We start from the raw sequence: 19,659 nt of genomic DNA on the forward strand, positions 1-19,659 counted from the left end.
TTCCTATTTCTCCAGAGAAACTTACAACATGATGAAGCAAGCCATTTCTGAGGATATTAAAATCTCTTAGCTCAAACAATTGCAACACAAACAAGCGAACTGAATTACATTGTACAGCTTTGTACCCTGCATTTCCCATCCTGAGGGTCTGACTGGCACATGCTGTACAAAAGGTAATTATATATTTGTAAAACAAAGCCAACACACATTGAGTAAGTTCAACAAACTGCTTCATAGGGCATCACAGAGTTGCTGACACAGATTATTCACAGGCTAGAACATGGACCAAGCCTTCAGAGTTTAAAAGAGGTAGTTTCCAATTAAGTCTAATCTAGAAAATGTCACTTCTTTTAAGTTTTTTGATCTGAAAACTCTATTTGGAAATACTTCCTCAGCATAGAGACAACACACCTGTCTCAACACTGCTTTTAGGACCCTGCTTCACAGCCCTCAAGTATAAAAGGTTAAGGTGCCAGTGGATGCAATAAAACCATCATTTTCCTCCAAAGCAACTGTGACAGCTTGGCTGAAGCTTCTTAAACAATTAAGCTCAAGACAGACACTTGGCTGGAAAATTTGCAGGCCAGGTAGTTAAAGTACACACCAGCTGGGCAACTGAGAACAGGCTCTTGTGACAGGACTCAAGCTGAAGTGGTGCTGCCTAATGTATTAGTCCCACGTGTACCAATAAAGAATTTAAAAGCAGATGACCACTATGTAAATAGAGAGCATTACCAACACACTTCTTCCAAAGACAGCTTGTAAAATTACAGACCATTACAGAGCTAAACTGCACAATGAACGTGAAAGACATATATGCTAATTTTCATACTTTCAGAAGTAAAGTGCCAGCTGATGGGTGATAATGCAAAGAAATTCAGTCATATGGAGCTTATCAATCATTTTAACCAACATTTTAGACATCATCATCATCAAATCTCAGACTGAGCATTCAGATATTAAATTGTTGTAGCAGGAGGGGCTGCAAAAGTAAGCAAGGTGTCTCCTCATGCAACATCACCCAAGGAAATGCCCAGAAAAACTTCCCTCAGGAAGCTCCACCCACTGCACCCAGTGCTTGGATTTCCAGTTACTCAGCATGAGAGCACACCCCTCTAATGCTTTCAGAATCGAGTTACTGAAAAGACCTAACAGCAACTATTGCTTCACTTGCAGATCCTTTTCTGAGTGAAAACTACTGATGCACTTGGTTTGCTTTTCTAAAGCCCAACTCCAAACACAGCATGTGGAGCTCTGTGCTTTGAACTATCCTTTAGAAACTCCAAAAGGTGTTTTCTATCCAAAGCTCCACAGCTGCAATATCCAAACAGGATCCACATGTGATCCAGAGGGATAAGTTCACTGCTTAGGAGAGGACAAGAGGAAACAGCAAGGTAGGAGGCTTGACAACACACATCATCTCCTCGACCCTCAGAATCAAAGAAAACCACACTTGATGCCCAAACCCTACACAGCATAACAGCCAAATCAGTAATAACTATGGAAAGTGGCTGCAGTGCCTCTCAAGTCTAATGGGAAGCCTTCTTCTGTCCTTAAATTTATTCTGCATCCTTTTTTTCAGGGAAACTGGTGTAATTGTCCTGGAATAACCAGCTTGTTCCCTAGAGTTAATTTACACAATATCATTAGTGATAGTCAGACACTGAATTAGAAACAGAGTTACAAAGCAGACAAACCATTATTCCTCATCCAATCAAATGGGTTTTTTTCCCAGTAGATGCTATAGCAGGAATTGCTAGGAAAACAGAAGAAAACAAAAATCATGACAAGGATTTCAACAGGAAAAGGATATAAAAAACAAAACAAACAAACCAAAAAAAAAAACAAAAACCAACCCCACAACCACCAACACCAAAGCGTGATTATTTTGAGTCTCCAAGTTCTACTAGTCACAGCCCTGTTGGATACTCTGGGCTAATGTGGGGCACGTGGCTGGATATGAACAACCTCTGTACTATCACCATTCAGGAAGAACTAGAAATCTAACAATGCAACAGCCACAGATGCCTACAATAAAGCGAAACTAAACTGATAAAAAGGGAAATTAATTCAGCTCTGTTTCCCCAATAAGACAGCCAACCCCTCTTATCTTTGATGAACGTGTCCCAGGATGTGCCAAAGGGCACAGCACCGCGACCCTTGATCTCTGCTTGACACAAGTCATCATTCAAGGCTCAAGATATTTTGCTATCCCAGTATGTGCAACACTGTTCAAACCCCACAAAACACAGCCAGGCCAACTGCTGTACTTGCTGCCTTTGAGAGCACACACTGATGACTCCCAGATTCTCAAACTGTACACCTGACACAAAACTACAAAATGACCACTCACATGAGGTTCCAGATGAAAGATTTCCTAGCTTGCTGTCACCAAAGCAAGAGATCACATGCCAATATACAGCTGAAAAAACACCCCATTTATCAGAACATGAACTATCCCAGACGAGTCATTTAATAGAAAGTCAGAACAGGGAAAACTGAACTCCCTTATGATTTTGAAGTAAAGGTCCACACTTTTTAAAAAGAGTATATATCTCCACAAACGCCACCAATGTGCCAAAGGAAAGCATGCTCTCCACTCCTGGCATCTAGGCCACCTGCATGGATTCAAATACAAGAGCAGTTTTCCACAGAAGGCGGCATGCACTTCAAAGGCCACAAAATCCTCATTAAAAGACTCCAGCACAGCTTCAGCCTCCCTAACTCCCACTAGAGTCCCCAAACCTATAGAGCTGCAATCACTTGTTTTAGAGTGGCTGCATGGGCTTCTATTGCAGAGGCACTGCATCAGTGAATTCAAGCTGGAAACCATTGCTGAAATACAATGTACTGGGAAGCAGAAGTGAAATCTGCGCAGCAACTCAACCAGGCAACGTTTTGGGGCTTTCATTTACTTTGGGGGGTTGTTTCAAGGGGTTATTTCTTGAAGCCCTGCAGAGACTAGGCGCTAGCATTGGGGTCAATCACATTTATTGTTCTGTTGTCTAAAAGCATAGACATGAAATCTTTGCTACTCCTTTGAACAAGGTGGCTTTTCAGAGCAACAGGCACAATTCCTCTGAAGGTTTGAGAAACAGGTGGTTTCACTAAATCGTGGTCAATTTCTCCGTTTGTTTATGGTTTTTAACAGCCTGCAGTTACTGCAAATTTTTGTTTCCTTTCTAATTCAGTTTCAGTCCTAGGCAACACAGTCTTCATTAGTCAAGAAGTACAATCTTGTTTTACAATAGTTTTCTGCAGTGAAGCTATTTTAAGTTAATGACCATGCCCACTCTCCCATTAAAGTGTTTTTTCAGTCATGGACTTAGCACTCAACATTTTTTTTATGGCACTTTGTTTCACATTATGCTCAGCAGCCCATGCAGCACATGACGTTTTGTAACCAAACAGCCAATGGCCATTGGCAGCCTTCCCCACCCCTCCCTTTCTCAATATTATTGGAACAAATAGCCTTATTTGCACAAAAAAACCCCTCTGCAACCTGCAAAATCAAGTTAACCCCCTTAATAATCCGTGTCAAGCAGACTTATTACAACTTTCATTACACTCAATTCACTGCTAGCCAGAATCACACAGGTACCTCAATTTTTTTGCCAGAAATACGCATTGAAACACAGACTGTAGACTATCAGCTGGCCAAAAGACCGGGGGCGATACTCTGGATAAGTATTCTTACCTACTAAAACTACAAAAGGGAAGGAGACTTAGAATTCAGGGCAATCCTTTAGCTACTTTAGAAACAGTGTCAGTAGAATGCAGGCTCAGTGGATGAAACATTTTCTTTAGCCCAGGAAGACTTCTGTAATACCCTAGAAAAAAACTGTAACTTCATCTGAAAAAAAGGGGGTTGCATTTAAATGGTTCGCCTTCATTCCTTCTTCTTTATTTGGGTCTTGGACTACTTCTAACATTTTCATGGGACAGTTTTATTTCGAGTTAGAGTAATACTCATGGCCCTCTAAACAAACTATTTGGTCACCCACTTGTGATCCCAGTGACTCCTGATAAACGCACAGCTGTTGGACTGAATATTTATACATGAAACAACTGATGTATTTCCATCTGGTCTTTATGACAAGAGGATGACCATATAAAATGGCAAATCACTACTGCTTCCAAACAAAACTCGGGGAAGAGGAAAGGGAAACTGCTGAGCTGGACTGCCCTTGACCCATGACAAACAGACAACTCAGCTGTCACTTATGTTTTGGTCATTTGAGTAGCCGCAGAAAGTATATCTGAAATGAGACACCCTATTCAGCTGAAGCTCAATCTACTCCATGGATTTTTTTTCCCTTCCTGGAAAGAAATTTGGCTTTGAGAAGGGGGAAGGGAAAAAGCAAGAATATAAAGCAAATTCCCAAGAGAACAGTAAGCACATTTCCATGGGTAAGATTGACTTACCAGCTGGAAAATCTAAGTTTGGATGAGGCAGTTCAAGGAGTCAAAGCTTAGATGCAGGTCTTAAACGTGCTCTTTCTTCTCTTACATAGGGTACTGAACACAGGTAACAAAATCTGCTTCATTCCAGAGGGGGGGAAATAAAATCCTTTTTTTGCCACATGGCTTATACTGGGACCACAGGAGGATTCAGGAAGGCCAAGGTTAGAAAATAAAGCAAAAAAATGACATTGGCAATGACTGATATGCTGTTTTGTTGGAGGGGGAGGAATGAGGATATTTCCTGAACAGGTAAGAAGCAAGAACAATTACCATTCCCACACAGGAACAAGAGAAACAAAAGATACCATTTCCCTGAATATTATTGCCAGAGAAGATAAGGACAGAAGTCAAAGGGAAAGTGGAAAATAGTTCTCTACATCATCAACCAACTCATTCTTTCCATTCTAAATTCCAATGCCAACTTCCTCAGATTTCATACCCCTCTTAAGTGACAAATTACCCTTAAAACATCGCTACATTCACAGCCTGCTGCTTTTTAACTGCAGTCATCCACACCGACTTAGTTAACGCTTATGAGTTGCGTCATTACCTGATAGTTATCAGCTCTTTATTTAACGTGGTGTCGCTCCTTCGAATTTTACAGTTACCCAAACCATGTGGTTTGTTGCAAAAAGTTATCAAGACCAGAAGTTGAGCAATACGCAGTTTTGGACATGCTACAAGAGCACAGTCACACATCACAAGCGTACTCCAGAAATTCGGTATTATCTTAGAAGCTGCCACATTAGAAGCCACAACTGTTTTCTGACAGAGGTCAAACCTCTGCAGAACTGCAGCAAAGCAAACCTTCGGCCGAACAATTCGGAACTCAAACCGGCAATCTGCAGTAATAGTAAATAACAGAGCCTTCCATAAAAGATTTTCGGGAATTATTTTGCTGATGTTGAAAGTACAGCCAGCTGCTTTAGCACAGCTGATCCTGGCTTACTTCCTTTGGTTAGCCCAACCTAATCTAAAGCTACTTAGGCTTTCTTCACAAAACCGGACCGTTCCCTTGCTTCACCATTCGACATAATCACTGCACTAGTGTTAGTTTTCCTGTATTCCAAATCAGTTTATCACCCACTTCCAATCATAACCCTATCACCCACAGGCTTTAGAATCTAAGGATGCTTCCTCCCAGAGACCAACAAATCATGGAACTCTACAGTACAGGTTTATCAAGGAGAAACCATTTATAGCTTGGGTACACCAGGAATTTTCAGAAAATTTCTACATTTGGAGCAGCAAGACTATAAAGTTTCTCACTCTTGTTCAACTCTACACTTCAGACCAATTCAACTATGTATTTTAGAAAACTGACCCAGAAAACCTTCTGGAGCAGTTAGTCATCAACCCACTAACTAAGCCACAGATGTTAGTGTGGGATAGATGTCTCTCCAGTTCCAAAAACATTCTTGCTAACACTTAAATTATGGTCTCAAAAGTTTTTCAAAGGCAAAATATGCACATTCACAATCTATTACAAAATACTAAAAAACCCACAACAAACAGCAATGAAATGCTCAACCTTACAGGCTGCTGGGCTTATGCAGCTCAAAGCCTGAATGCACCCATAAAATGATTTTACATGTTCATGAAAGTTACACAAATATTTCATCTGTAAAGAAAACACAAACTGATGCATATCCATGGTAGGTGGCCTACTCAATAAGAGGTTACTAATCTAAGACTATAAAGGGATGCATTTTGGCAAAAAAAACAAGCAAGAAATCCACAAAGTTCAGAACAAGTATTGAAGTGATACTTTCATGAACTAGCCACTCATAGCAATAGGAACTCTCAGAATCAATTAATAGTTTTAAACTTGCCTGGTCCCAAAACTTTGAAATGTCACGTGCATCCTAAGAAACAAGGGGTTTTGCTGTTCCTCACCTTTTCTTGTAAATGCTTTTTAACTCTCAAAGTTTGTTGGAAAAAACCCACTTAAGTCAACAATAAATACAGATTTCAGGCTCTCCAACGGCAATAATTCAAACTTCAGTTCTGCTAGGTTTTCTGTGATTTGCCCAACTTTCAGAAATAAGATTCCATACTGGATGGGAGGAAGAACACCATTTTTTCTGAACCACAGTCCAAAGATAAAAGTCAAGGCACCTGGCTATTTTTCCTATCTGAAATGTTATCATAGACAGCCAGTCACATTCAGTTGCACTGAAATGCTGGAAGGAAACCTGGGTATTTAAGACAATTGGTGACAGATCTTCAGGTATGGAACTGCCATGGGTTAACACAGGTTGGTTTTTATTTAAAGTACACACAATACACTGGGGTGCTACAGCATTTAAGTCTTCAGCATCAACCTTGAGGGTCTTCAAATTTCCACCCCCCCCCCCCCCGAGGGTAAATACTGAACCTCTCAGATATGTTCAGGCTTGTATAAAGAGATCAGCAAAAGAAATCACATCATCACCTTAACTGGCTCACAGTTGCCATCAAGAGGCAAAACACTTCAAATTCAAGCACCCTGTATAATTCACTACCACCCCTCCTGGCACAAATAACCTCAAATACATTTCTGCTTTTGAGTCTGCAGAAAGAAGCTCAGGCTGCACATAAAGGAAGTTGAGAAAGCCACAGGAAGAAAAAAAAAATCATTCTAAAACTAAACTTCAAGTCTTATTTTTATATCAGACACCTCTGCTGTTTCTCCCTTTTCAGCATACTCTTCCTGGCAAACCAAACGACTGACTAAGCCCCAAATCATGACAAATGCAAGTAAAAAGCCTACCCTCAAAGGGCATTCTACATACTGTCAATCTCTACTGGTCTACATCCAGAGGGAGCAATATTAAAAATAAAATGAAAAGAAAGAAATCCATCACTTCTCAGACAGTATTTCTCACAGTAGGATATTTATCTGAATGGACTGCTTCAAGAACTCTCTAATTCAAGTTTAGCCTCATAATGACATTTTTAATTTAAGGAGGACTCGTAGATTGGCTTCAAAATAGCTATAATAAAGCACATTAACTTAGCATCTTGCATTTTTACATGAATAGATAACCTACATTTACCAAATGAAAGCATACCATAAGCAGCTGAATAAAGATCAAGACAAACCAAAAATAGTTCTATGTTGGAAAATATTTGTTAGAATAGGAGTCTCATTTAAAAGAGGCAGATTTGAAAACAGACATGGTAACATTTTGCAACATTTAAGCAAAACCAGCTACCGGTTCATAAATTGCCATTAACAGATGCATATTACATAAGCTCACATAAGATTTGCAGATCCTTAACATAATCAGCCTGGATTGCTGAAGCTTTTCATAGTTCTATTTGGGGGTTATTGTTTGCATGTCATTAGTGAGATAGAAGGATAGAAGCAGTAAAAAGACATTCAGACTGGGGTTACAAACTTGCCACCAACCATCGGCAGAGCAGAAGCAAGTCCCGGGTTAGCCTGAGAGGAAAATGTCCAAGGAAAGCTGGGTGGTTTTAAACTATCACGAGACTACATGAACTGGCCAACACCAGACAAATGGCTGTTGGCATCAGCCTCGTACTATCTTCCACTTAGCCCAGCAAAGCTGCTTCAGATTTGCCCCAGTTACATACAAAGAGACTGGTATTCCTATTCTTCTCAAATTCTACTAAACGCTGGCATTAAACTCACAATTGCATAATTGTTTTTTTCCGTCTTGACCTTTCTGCCGCCAGCCCCAAACCTGCTATCAGAACTCACTATCTTCAACTCCTGACACAACGAAACTAGAAATGGCTGAAACATGCAGATGAAAGGGATGACCCAGAACAGCTAAATGGAAACACTATCACTCCTACCTCATGTAAGAGGTCTAACAAAGCTTATTTACCACACCACTCTCTTCCTACAGCAGGACCTCCTGACAGGTTCTGCCAGTGAGTGCTTTTCCAGCAAAGGCAACAGGATCAGAACCACTCTGGGCCATGGCTCCAAGCACAGCTTGTGGTGTGGGTGCTGCCCGAATCTCCAAAGCTTCCTCTTTGTTTGAATTTTACTGGTAAGATCTGAGGAGTCCTGCTAACCACTTGCAAAATTAGAATGCTTGAAATGCACCACAGTGGTCCTGTCCAGAAAACTGCTGCCTATAGATTCCCAATAGATGAACCAGGTGACTTCAGAACCAGGTTCTGGGGCACACAGATAATGAAAAAAAAAAAAAAAAAAAAAAAAAAAAAAAAGCACCATCTACATTTAAACACACTTATTCCAGTGTCACCAGCACATCACTTTGAAAGCTCATAGATATTTTAGTTTCAAGGCCATCAAGTATACAACATCCTTTCTAAAGGATTTCTAGAGTCTAAGTATATAGGCAGCATTACCAAAGATCCTGCTTAGACCTAAAATGACAAATTCCAACATAGCAGTTTGTGTGATTTAGAATGAGCTACCCTTGCAAACACTGCTTACTGCTTTAGATACATATTAATACTCACATAGCTTCTGGACGGCTATGATATAACAACACTACCAGTGCAATTTTTATCAGGCTGCCATTCCCTTTGCCAAAAAAATCACCTGAGAGCATGTTAAATTATTCCTGAGCCAGGCAAAGTAAGGCAGTGCTGCTTGGAATTCCCCAAGCAAATCCTGAAGCACTTCAGAATAATCTGGATCTGTGCAATGTACCTGCCATCACCAGGCAAAAACGACAAGTGGGATGAAGTTCAGAATACTGCCTAAGAACTGAATCTGAATTTTGGTCACTGCATTCCACCCATTACTTTATTCTAACTTTTTAGAAAAAAAGATTTGCCAGCACCTGTGGTGAACTTGCTGCATGGATCTCCTTTTGGGTCAAGAGGCCAGCGTAGCACAAAACATGAACACAAGGTTTATCCTCTGCAGCACGGAGTTAGGGGTATCCTGCAGGCTGTGCCCACAATACAGGAGAGGAGCAAGCTCCCTGTCTCAAGCACAACTTCATGTGAGGCACAGATTCGATCCTTGCCACCTCTCCACCTCCCCCAGCTCACCCAAAGGGAAGGAGGACAACCAAAACCACACACTGAGAAGTGCTGGTACGACCATTTGTAAATATACTGAGGAAACTGGAAATAGAGTAGAAAGAAGGATACCTGCAGTATCTTGACCAAAAACATCTTAACGCGGTTCAACGTACAATACACACCCTAAATGATTCTCAAACTGACCTACAGGAAAGTCCTAGGGAATGTGAGCAGCTTCCACAAAAATACTTATGAAGCCAGCATAAAAACAGAGTCTTGTTCATCTGGACAAGAATTTAAATAACAGATTTTAAAAGATATGCAGATGGTTCGTGTTAGATGAAAGCCTTCAACTACTCCAAGAAATCAATTTTCAGCACGACAAATCCTGCTATTTGGAATACAAACTGTTCCAAGTGTACTGGAAGAGCATTTTTCCAAGTGTGGTGTACACACATCATGATCTAGTTAAAACCACAGTATCATTATCTGAAGTTTTAAGAGTCAAAATCGGCAACTTCCTATTATCTGCTATTAAAAATAAACAGCAACAACAACAAAACCCACAAACAAGAGAAAGTCCTATGCCCAGCTGCAGGAACACTGCAAATTTACATGACAATTATTATCTTTCTTATAACTTAAATGTTACATCCATTACGTAGACTGACAAACTAAACAGAAAAACACTCAACTTTTATTTCAACTCAAGCATGATTTGCAAGACCCAATTAGTAATCTCAAAAAAAGGTCGGTAATCTTTACAGGAAATGCATGACAGGAAGCATCGAGACTGCCACTGCTTAGCACCAGCTGTGTCACATGCAGCATGGAGAACCTGGGTGTCAGTCAGAGCTGCGATGTTTAACAAGCTGCTGCAAGAAACAAAACCAACAAAGACAAAATAAGAAAAGACAAAAAAAGAACATGTGGCCCAGAGGGATGTTGCTAACCAAGTGGGATTGAAAACTGCACTGTAGCATGCACTGCATCCATGGAGACTACCACAGATCTATTACTGCTTGTTTTATTTATTACTCTGCTCCACAGCTCTCAAAGGACTCTATACAGGATGTCTCCAGGGAGCTTTTATCAGGTGGGTTTTTTTTCCCTTACAAAGGAAGATTATAGACCCAGTACTTTTCCTCAGCCCTCAAAAGTTTTGTTATGAAGCTAAGTGTTTTAAACCAGAACAGCCCAAACCAAATCTCATTTAAGAGATTTAACTGTGCACCTCTCAAACCCACACAAACTGACAAATAAGAGCCTGCTTATTTCCCTAAGAAATGCTGCATTTTCAGAACGTACTTATCCGATTATATTCACTGCCTCACGACCAGCCAGTTACAAATTGAAGCACAGCCATCTCCAAAAGTGATACCCCTTTGAGGTAAGATTATTTTCCGAAGGAGAGGTCTCCTAACAGCTGCAGCTCCAGAATGTACTTCAAAAGCTCCCTTCTCTCTTTCAGGGTCACCTTTGTCAAGTCTGAGGAAGCCTGACCACTGTTTATACTTCTGCAGGTAATTAGTCTGGCTCCTTTCCCATGTCATTTATCAAGCTGTCAATTGTATCAATTACAGTACAAACACTCGAGAATATGGCTGGGTTTTCATCTTCAGCTAAAGGAGCAGCTTTCACATCAGAGATTTGAAGCCAGTAAGTACCAGTGATTTGTTCTGCCCTATGACATAGAAAACCAGTGAAAATTTAGACTTTATTGCACAAAATTTCAAGTTCCCTGGATACACACACTTGGAAATCCAGCACCCTGAAAGTGCCATAAGCCCACTGTACACTTACAGCTTTAGGGATTTTATTCCCAGTACTTTCCAATTCGTAGAGCTGAAAACAGAAGAGATAATAAGGACAGCATGATGTTGACAGATTGTCAGATACCTTGATTAATCTACATTTGTGACAATGACGCAGCTGGCCCAGAAGCAGTCACAAACAGGAGGCAACTGCTGCTGCAGCCACACGACTGTGCTCACAAACTAGTAAAGCACTATAAACACTGATGTGAGGCACAGGGCAGGCATGGGAGCCAGCACACTGCATTAGACTTGGACTACACCTTCCAGCAAAAGTTTCAGAAAATGTATTTTTAAATAATCAGAATTAAACCACAGTCAGAGCTTTCAAAGAATGCATATTTGTTTCAGGATATTGACTATTTCTCCAGAACTAACAGAATGTAATCATTTTCCAACAGTGCCTGACAGATGAATTCCAGCTCCACACTCCCCAGCTTCCTCTCAATGCAGAAAGGTCTAGATCTGGTTTTCCATTTTGCTTTAATGTAGCTACATGATTGTGCATCAGAGCCAGCATCTTTGCAGTCAGGACTCCTAGTGAGCAATATGCAGCCAGCTTTTTAAAAAGAAAAAAAAAAAAACAAAACCAAAAGACTACAGGACGCCACAGTTATGTGACACAAGACCTTTTTTGGTTGTCAGACTTGAATGTGCAACTTCTAAAACATTCTCAGCTCTGCCCATCCAGAGAGAATAGAGAATTTCAAGAATTATACATTGACTTCAGCAAGCTGATATTTATCATGGTAAGTCTGCAGTGGAGTCTATACTCCAGAGTACAGGAACTGCATTCCATTGTTGTCTGCTGACCTAAAAATCACCATTAAATATAGCTTAAAGGCTACGAGATAAAGATAAGCATCATTAAATCTGAAGCGTCATTAAGAGTGAAGCTATACATCACATCCAAGCCACTTCCTGCACTGTGAGTTTTAAGTTAACATTGTTAGACTCAGAAAAATTCTGACAGATGGAAATATTATTTAGTACCTCGCTGTTTCCTGCTACAAAGTGTCAGTTGCATTATCATTTTTACCAGAGTGCACTACAGAATCTCATGGTTCACATCTAGTTCAGGCATTATGCTTGTTCCCAGCTGGTTTTTCATTGCTGTTTCCTACGTAAGAAAAATCCATTTGTAAGCTGGAGTGTTTGTACACTACATTTGGTTTGTAGTTAGACATCTGCTAGAGAACTGCACACATGTAACCTACACCAATTTATTACTCAGGTGACTTATAACTGAAAGCAACCAAATTCACAGTCAGCTTTCCCTCAAAATAGTAATGAGTACAACAAACTTCGTGCACCACTTTCACCTGTCCAACCCATTTCTTACCCCTGGAGACTCTGTGCTGCTCAGGAAGAACCCCCAGTTCCTTTTTAATCCTTCAGCAGAATAACCTGACACCACACTGAAGCCAGAGTAAGAACACAAGAAGGTGCACTCATGCACCATGCTTCTGTGTCAGAGAGCACAGGGGACAGGAGGGACACAGCTCACCAGACACGCAGGGCTGTTCTGCAGTGCACACCACGTACCAGGAACGCGCCTTCAACCAGTGCAAACACCTCCACGGTAACAGTTTATAAATCCTGCTTCCTTTAAGGGAACACACTGCCCAAATGACAGGTACAAGTCTTCAGATGCCTGACAAATAGTTCAAAGGAGCCCAATTTACCTCCACATCAGCAAGCGCCTTCCGATCTGAAAAGTGACTAATATGATTCTGGACAGAAGATTTTGCAGTCCGGCAACTGACTGCACCAAACTGTACTGCTCTGTAAACCAGCAGTTAAATTACAATCTCTATTTAAAACCACTCACACAGGGACTCAGAGGGATGACACAATAGCACTAAGATTTGGGTTTTGCAGCCAACTATGTGACTTGCTACTTTTGGCACACGAGTATTACTTTGCAAACTTAAAGCACCAGGGAAAGGCATCACATTTTAGCCACGACATTACCTGAACTGTACAGAGGTGACAAATTCACTGCTCAAGCATAATTTACAAAGACCACTTTTGTCAACGTCTACCTACTTAAAAGCTCTTTAATTAGTAAGTCTAACTACTATTTTAGTCAATTTACGGGATGTGCTAATGACAACAGTAGGAGGCACACTTGACTCAGAATAACTAGAGATGAGATGAACACACACAAGGGGAATAAAAGTATTTGAAGGCCAACACTACACCAACAATTTCCCCGCAGCAACTGAAGCTGAGCGCTGGCAGCAGTAGCTGCTGAGCTCTTCACAGCTCCACTACATTCACAGCAGGGCAGGTATTTTGCATTTAAACACCTGCACACAATATTTTAAAGTAGCTTCATATGGACAGGTCACAAAGCAAACTAGGACAGTCCATCAGTCACAGCTGTGTTGGGTTTTTGTTACATTCAACAAAATTATCTCATCTTCCACAAATCCAGAAAAAATAAAGAGTGTTGGCCAGGACCTTGGCTTGCTGGAGACACTAAGAACACCAGCAAGTCATAGAGTGAATTTCAGCTCTTCCCCGTTCCACTTCCTCCACAGTTCAATTCATCAAGCAGAAGGGGCAATTCAATTACAAGGCAATTCAACAGCCTTGAGGACATGAGCAATATCCTCCACAGTCTCACTAACTTGGGAACACAAGCTGCATTTCATAAACAGCATCTAAACTTCCTTTGAAAGGAAGCCTAGTCATAGTCCCAGGTTTTGATCTTCATTGCTACAGAGCACATACAAAAAAATTAGGCATAGTTGCATTATTCAGAATAAAAAAGTCACTCTGCCAGACACCAACACAAAATCTTCAGTAGCACTGTTTGGAAGACTCTGGGGAGCTGGGACACTTCAGATGCCCACGTGTGCTAGCAGGAATACAGAGAAAAACTGTTATTGCTGAGGAAGAGTATTTCAAGACAATTAAAAGGAACCATCAGTTAGTTATGGTTACTGTAGCACAGCATGGAAAAAATAATTCACATCTCCCTAATAAAATAATTATGCTCTGAAGGTTCATCAATCCCCAAACCATGGCATCCTGGAAAACTAATAACATCTAACTAATAACATCTTTGTGAATGCAGATTTCACTTTGATACAAATCATGCACAACAAATATCAACCCATCAACAATTACATTTTCCTATATGAGAGGATATAACCACCATCCCAGTAAATACCAAGTTCCTCCTTTTCTTTCTAGTCACAAACAATAAAACAGGACTTAATCTTAAAGTATTCTAACTAGCTGTAGTCTAGCTCCTTCAGCAAATACTTTTAACAGCTATAAAATGTACATTCCTATGTTAAACTTGCCACTTTGTACTGTCTCCTGAGAGGAAAAACACAGCCTTTGGAATGAGGCTTAACTTCGCTCACAAGGCAGTCCTGCAATGCAGTTCCCCTCTGAGCAATACATCAAGTATCTCCCCCTTGCAGATATTTTCATTCATGCTTTTTGCAATACATCAATTTCTATACTACTGCTGAAATTTGCCAATCAACTGAAAACCCAGCAACACGCCCTCGAAAAATGAGCTTCCTGATTAAATTCCTTCAAAGGTGGGGCTTCTTCAGTTTGTCCACATGGTGCTGATGATGATGAAGACACCAAGAGGCAACGCTGGTGAAAAGCAACTGATGCCAAGCTGTTAGTTTCCGATCAGTAAATGTGAAGATTAAAACAGTCTTCAGAGATTAAAGTCACAGAACTCGAAAATTGAAAAGATTAAACTTTCAAACAGAAGTCATATAACTTTGATAGGTTATTAATCTCCTCACAGTTCAAATTGCATAAGTAAAGCTTCAGCAGAGCCCAGCACTTGATCATTTCACATTTAATTTAAAATCAATGCTGAAACAGACCACCACAGCAAGTCTGTATCTTGGAGGAGCAGGGCATGCTGAAGGGTCACAAAGAAAACTGGAAGCTTTCTTCCACAGTTAGTAAGCACAGAATAATGGCAATAACATAATGAATCAAGATACTGGTAAATGCTTGAGCAACCATCCAAAAGCAAATATGAATACAAATTAAGAAATCTTTTAATAAATTCCCTCAGCTTGACTGGAACAGATATACAAGTGCTTTTGGGAAAGTTCTGGTGCAGCTACTGCAATCAATCATTTGTGAGCCACCAACTGCTTAAAAACCCTACAAAGAGTTTTGGGATTTTCACCCAATGCTCTTTTGTCTGCCCCAAATTGGATGGGAACACAACCAATAATAAAGACGTACTACACGAGCCCTTCTGTGAATTGCACCAAAACCCAACACTAAAAAACAAACACTAAACCTTTTAACTTAACTCTGAGGCTTTGAAAACAAACCAGCACACCAGGTATTCGTTCCTGGGTACTCCAAGCTCTCGCCACTTCTTTTCAGGTTGTTGCACAGCAACCTGCGTCTGTTACACAAGCTCTGACTCGCAAGAGCTAAGGGTGTTCTTGCCATCCTCAGACTGGGCTCTACTCGGTCTGGAAACTTGGTAAAAGAGCAGTTTAATCCACCAGTCATCTAGAAAGGCTAAACTTTAGGGCATTTTCTAAAGCTTCAGAAAGAAGGCAATTTCTTTCTTCCCTTGTCCCCTGTTAACAAGTATGAACCCTGGAAGCTGGAATAAAAAATGCAGCTTTGTAAAACTAAATGGTGTGATACACTACATGACTTGTGTATACTCTAGAGCTATCTACCCCAGAAGAATCCACTGCCACTACCTATGAAATGTCTGTGTCATTATTACTGTTTTCACTTTTTTCTTAAGAAAAACACTTAAATCCTGAAACACTAAGGGTAGCTTCAAGTCCACATTCACTTACACATCTTCCCTCAGCCTCCCTGAAGCTGCACACGAGTGATTTTACAATCCTCCAAACTATCTTTTGGAGGCATACAATGCAAGACTCTGTACGAAACAGAACCGTAGCACGTTTTGTGACGATAAAGCTAAAAGATTCTTCAGAGAGCACAGCATTTAAAATAATTAAAAGCAAAGTGACACTACGGAAAGGATGCACCATTCTCGCAAAGGACTGCCTCAGGTAAGGTCTGCGGTTCCTTCCGAATTAAGCAGACCTCGAGCTGATGGCTTTCACCCCTTCAAGCACAATGACTAGCACCTGGGAGAGTGACTGTGCTGTGATAATTCACGTTTTTTATTTATTTATTTTACCTGTAGCTCGCACCAGGCAACTTCCACAGTGGTGTCAGTATCCAGTCCTTTATACACGGTTTTGAAAGAGCCTCTTCCAATCTCGATGTCAAACTTCAGGAAGCGGCCATCCGGGGAGATGCCCACCGCCTTGGTCTCAAGCTCTTCGATGTCTTCCTGCTGCGTCCTCCGCTCCTCGAATTCCCGGCTGGCAGCTGACAGGCTGCCAGCGGCGCTGGTAGGGGGTAGCGCAGTCGCCTCGTCCCCCTCCTCCTCCTCCTTGGGCAGCAGCGGGGCGGCATCCTTGGCGGCCGGGGGCTCCTCAGCAGTCTGTCCTTCCAGGGGGAGCGGGGCGGGCGGCGGCGGCCGCGAGTCGGCCGCGGTGACAGGGGGGTAAGCGGTCCGGCCGGCACCCTCGGGAGGGAACACCGAGGGAGCCGCGCTGCCTCCCGAGACGGGAGCCGAGGGCGCCGCGGGCTGCAAGCTGGGCAGCTCCAAGGCCGTGGCGTTGGAGTCGCAGATCACGCTCCGGCGGAAGAAGCGGTGCTCGGTGGCCGCCGCCCCCCGGCTGTCCTTGTCCATGGTGTGGCGGCGGCGCCGGTACTCCTCGCTGCGGCCTCCGTTCCCCGGTCCGCCGCCAGCTCCGCCGGAGCCGGAGGCCCCGTGCTCGGCGGCTCCCAGCTTGTCTCCGACGGAGCTGTCCGAGCTGGAGCCGTTCTTAGGCGGCGGCGGCGGCGGCACCAGGAAGCGCGGGCTCGGGGGGCCGCTGCCGGCGGCGTCCCCCGACATGGTGCCCCGGGGGAGCGCGGCTGCGGCGAGGCGGCGGCGGGAGGCGCGACGAGGGCCGGTCACTGAGCGGGGAGCGCGCCCGGCCGCGGCTGCCGTTGCAGCTGCAACAGAGGAGGGTCCCAAGGGCTCCTCGCGGCGGAGCTGGGAGGCTGGGCCGGCGGGGTGGATCCCCGGTCAGCGTCTGCATCCATCCTGCGGCGGGGAGCCGGGCGGCGGGGCCGACATGGAGCACCGGGAGCGGACACCGGGCGCCGGGTCGGAGCGGGGGGACGGCGAGGGAAGGGAACGCCCGAGCACCGGGGAGGGCCCCCCGAGCGGGGAGACGCCGGCGCCTGGCCGGCTGCAGTTACTCCGGGCGATGGATAGCGAGCGGGGCCGGCCCGGGTGCGGGGAGGGGAAGGAGAGGGGCCGGGACGCGAGGAGGGAGCGGGGCGCAGGCCCGCACGCCGAGAAAGCCGCCGCGCTCGGTCACTCGCTCCGAGCGGCAGAGGCCCGGGCAGGCCCGGGGCAGGTTAAGGGATCCCGGGGGGTCAGCCCCGCCTCACCGGGGCGCCCATGGCGGCCGCGGCCTCTCCACCGCCCGGCAGGCGCAGCCACCGCCCGCGCGACCGGGCCGCGCTCTCTCCAACAGCCGCGGCCGCCTCGCGCGAAGCCGGAAACCCTCCTCCTCCTCCTCCTCCCTCTTCTTCTTCTTCTTCTCCGGCTACTGCTCCTGCTGCCCGCGGCCCGCAGCCGCCGCTCCCCGGGGCCGCCGCCGAGCCGAGTCCGGGTGGCGCCCGGCGGGCAGGACCGAGCGCGGCCGCCCGGCGACGCCTCGGCGCTAAATGGCGACGGCGGGAGCCCGAACCGACACACGGTCCGGGGGGGAGGAGGGGCCGCGCCGCCGGCCACGCCCCGCCCGAGCCCGGGCCGCGCGTCGTCCCCTCCCCCCGCCGCCCAGGGGAGGTGGCCGCTCCCGCCGCGCGCGGGGCACCACGGGAGCTGTAGTTCCCAGCGGCCGAGCCGCGCCCGGGGAGCGGCCCGTGGGCTTCCCCGGGATGGAGGGAGCGGAGGAAAGGGAACGGCGAAGGAGGATCCCGGTGTGCGCCCAGGGTCACGGCACCCGTGTGCTCTGGGGAAGCTCGTCCTGCGCGGCCGCCCCTTCCTCCACCCGCCCGGCGCGTCAAAAGGCGCCGGGTCTGCTCGCGCCGCTCGTTTCTTCAAGTCCTGTGTTACACCCACACGTTAAATATTTTGAATGTATGCATTTTTTTATTTAGATGCTGTCTATAAGTAGACAAATATGTTTCCCGGAACACGCCGAGCTGTGAGGGACCCCCCGGGATGAGGGGGCGCAGCTGCCGGCCCTGCCCAGGACACCCCGAGAGTCACACCGTGTGCCCCAGAGCCTTGTCCAAACGCTCCCGGAGCTCCGGCAGGCTGCTGCTGTGCCCGCTGCCCTGGGGAGCTGTTCCAGCGCATGAACAACCTCTGGGGAAAAACCTTTCCCTGACAGCCACCTAAACCTGCCCTGGCACAGCTTCGGGCCATCCCCTGGGGCCACAGGTCACCAGACAGAGGAGATCCGTGCCTGCCCCCCTCCTCCCCTTGTGAAGATGCTGTAGACAGCAATGAGGTCATGTTTTCAAGGAGCCTCTAAAATTCTGTAAAATAATGGGCAACAATAACTCCGTGTAGCTGAGCGCTGTATGAATAAGTAGAGGTTTGGGTTTTGCCTCCATTTAGGCCGTCTGAAGAGGCACCGAAATGCAATTAACTGCTCTGTAAATGTCATTATTCAAAAGAAAGAGAGTTCGCCCTTAACACAAGTGTAATCTTGTGGCCACTTCAGTCATGCTTGTGGCTGCTGCAGCTGAAGCCGGCCTGTACAGCAGCCAGAGCCCACGTGAACCCTGACATGAATCGGGAACTTCCAGGTTAACAAGGCTTTGGCAAAGACGAGTCATCTAAATTATTTATATCGTGTTCCTCTTTTGTATCAATAAACCAAAACCAAGCACTTTCCTTCTTACGGCAGCAGGCTTTTGAAGTCAACGGGAATGTACTGAAGAAGGAGTACGTGATTCTGTACCGTGACTTTCAGGCAGCTACAAAGCAAAAATTACACTGAGGAAGAAAAAGAAAATTAATAAAATTCCCTGAGTAAGTAATATGTTCCCTGCAAACACACTGATGTCTTCAATACTTTTTTAAAGTTACTTTTAAGGCAGCAGTTTAGAGGAAGTTGCATGTTGCTGATGCGAGGCCTCGACTCCTTCTGCAAAAAGGAGCACAAGTGGCCCTTTCAGAGCTCCACAGCTCCCAGCCACAAATCACCAGCCTGGGCAATTCTCACCTGCTTGTGTTTCTCACAAATAAAAGTTGATGCAGTCATCAGCATGCTGCTGTTTTCCATACATCCTTCTGTCCTACTTTTTAGCCTTTGCAACAGCAAACAGAATAATGGTACAGTCTTCACAAAGAGGACAAGAAGCGTTTTGT

The 19,659-nt window shown here is 44.6% G+C and overlaps 1 protein-coding gene across 9 annotated transcripts in view; it reads right to left on the reverse strand.

Moving 5' to 3' along the window:
- The window catches only part of WNK1 (WNK lysine deficient protein kinase 1), a 100,468-nt gene extending 83,290 nt beyond the window's left edge, over window positions 1-17,178 (reverse strand). For 8 of the 9 annotated variants that reach the window (XM_040062115.2, XM_040062114.2, XM_040062111.2 and 5 more), the window contains exon 1: window positions 16,411-17,178. In XM_040062115.2, the coding sequence (XP_039918049.1) occupies window positions 16,411-17,178 (768 nt within the window). The remainder of the gene's footprint in view (window positions 1-16,410) is intronic. The other variant, XM_040062113.2, reaches the window with a different exon arrangement.
- Window positions 17,179-19,659: the final 2,481 nt, after the last annotated feature.

This window comes from Hirundo rustica, chromosome 4 (genome assembly GCF_015227805.2).
Source record: "Hirundo rustica isolate bHirRus1 chromosome 4, bHirRus1.pri.v3, whole genome shotgun sequence".
Classification (NCBI taxonomy): domain Eukaryota; kingdom Metazoa; phylum Chordata; class Aves; order Passeriformes; family Hirundinidae; genus Hirundo; species Hirundo rustica.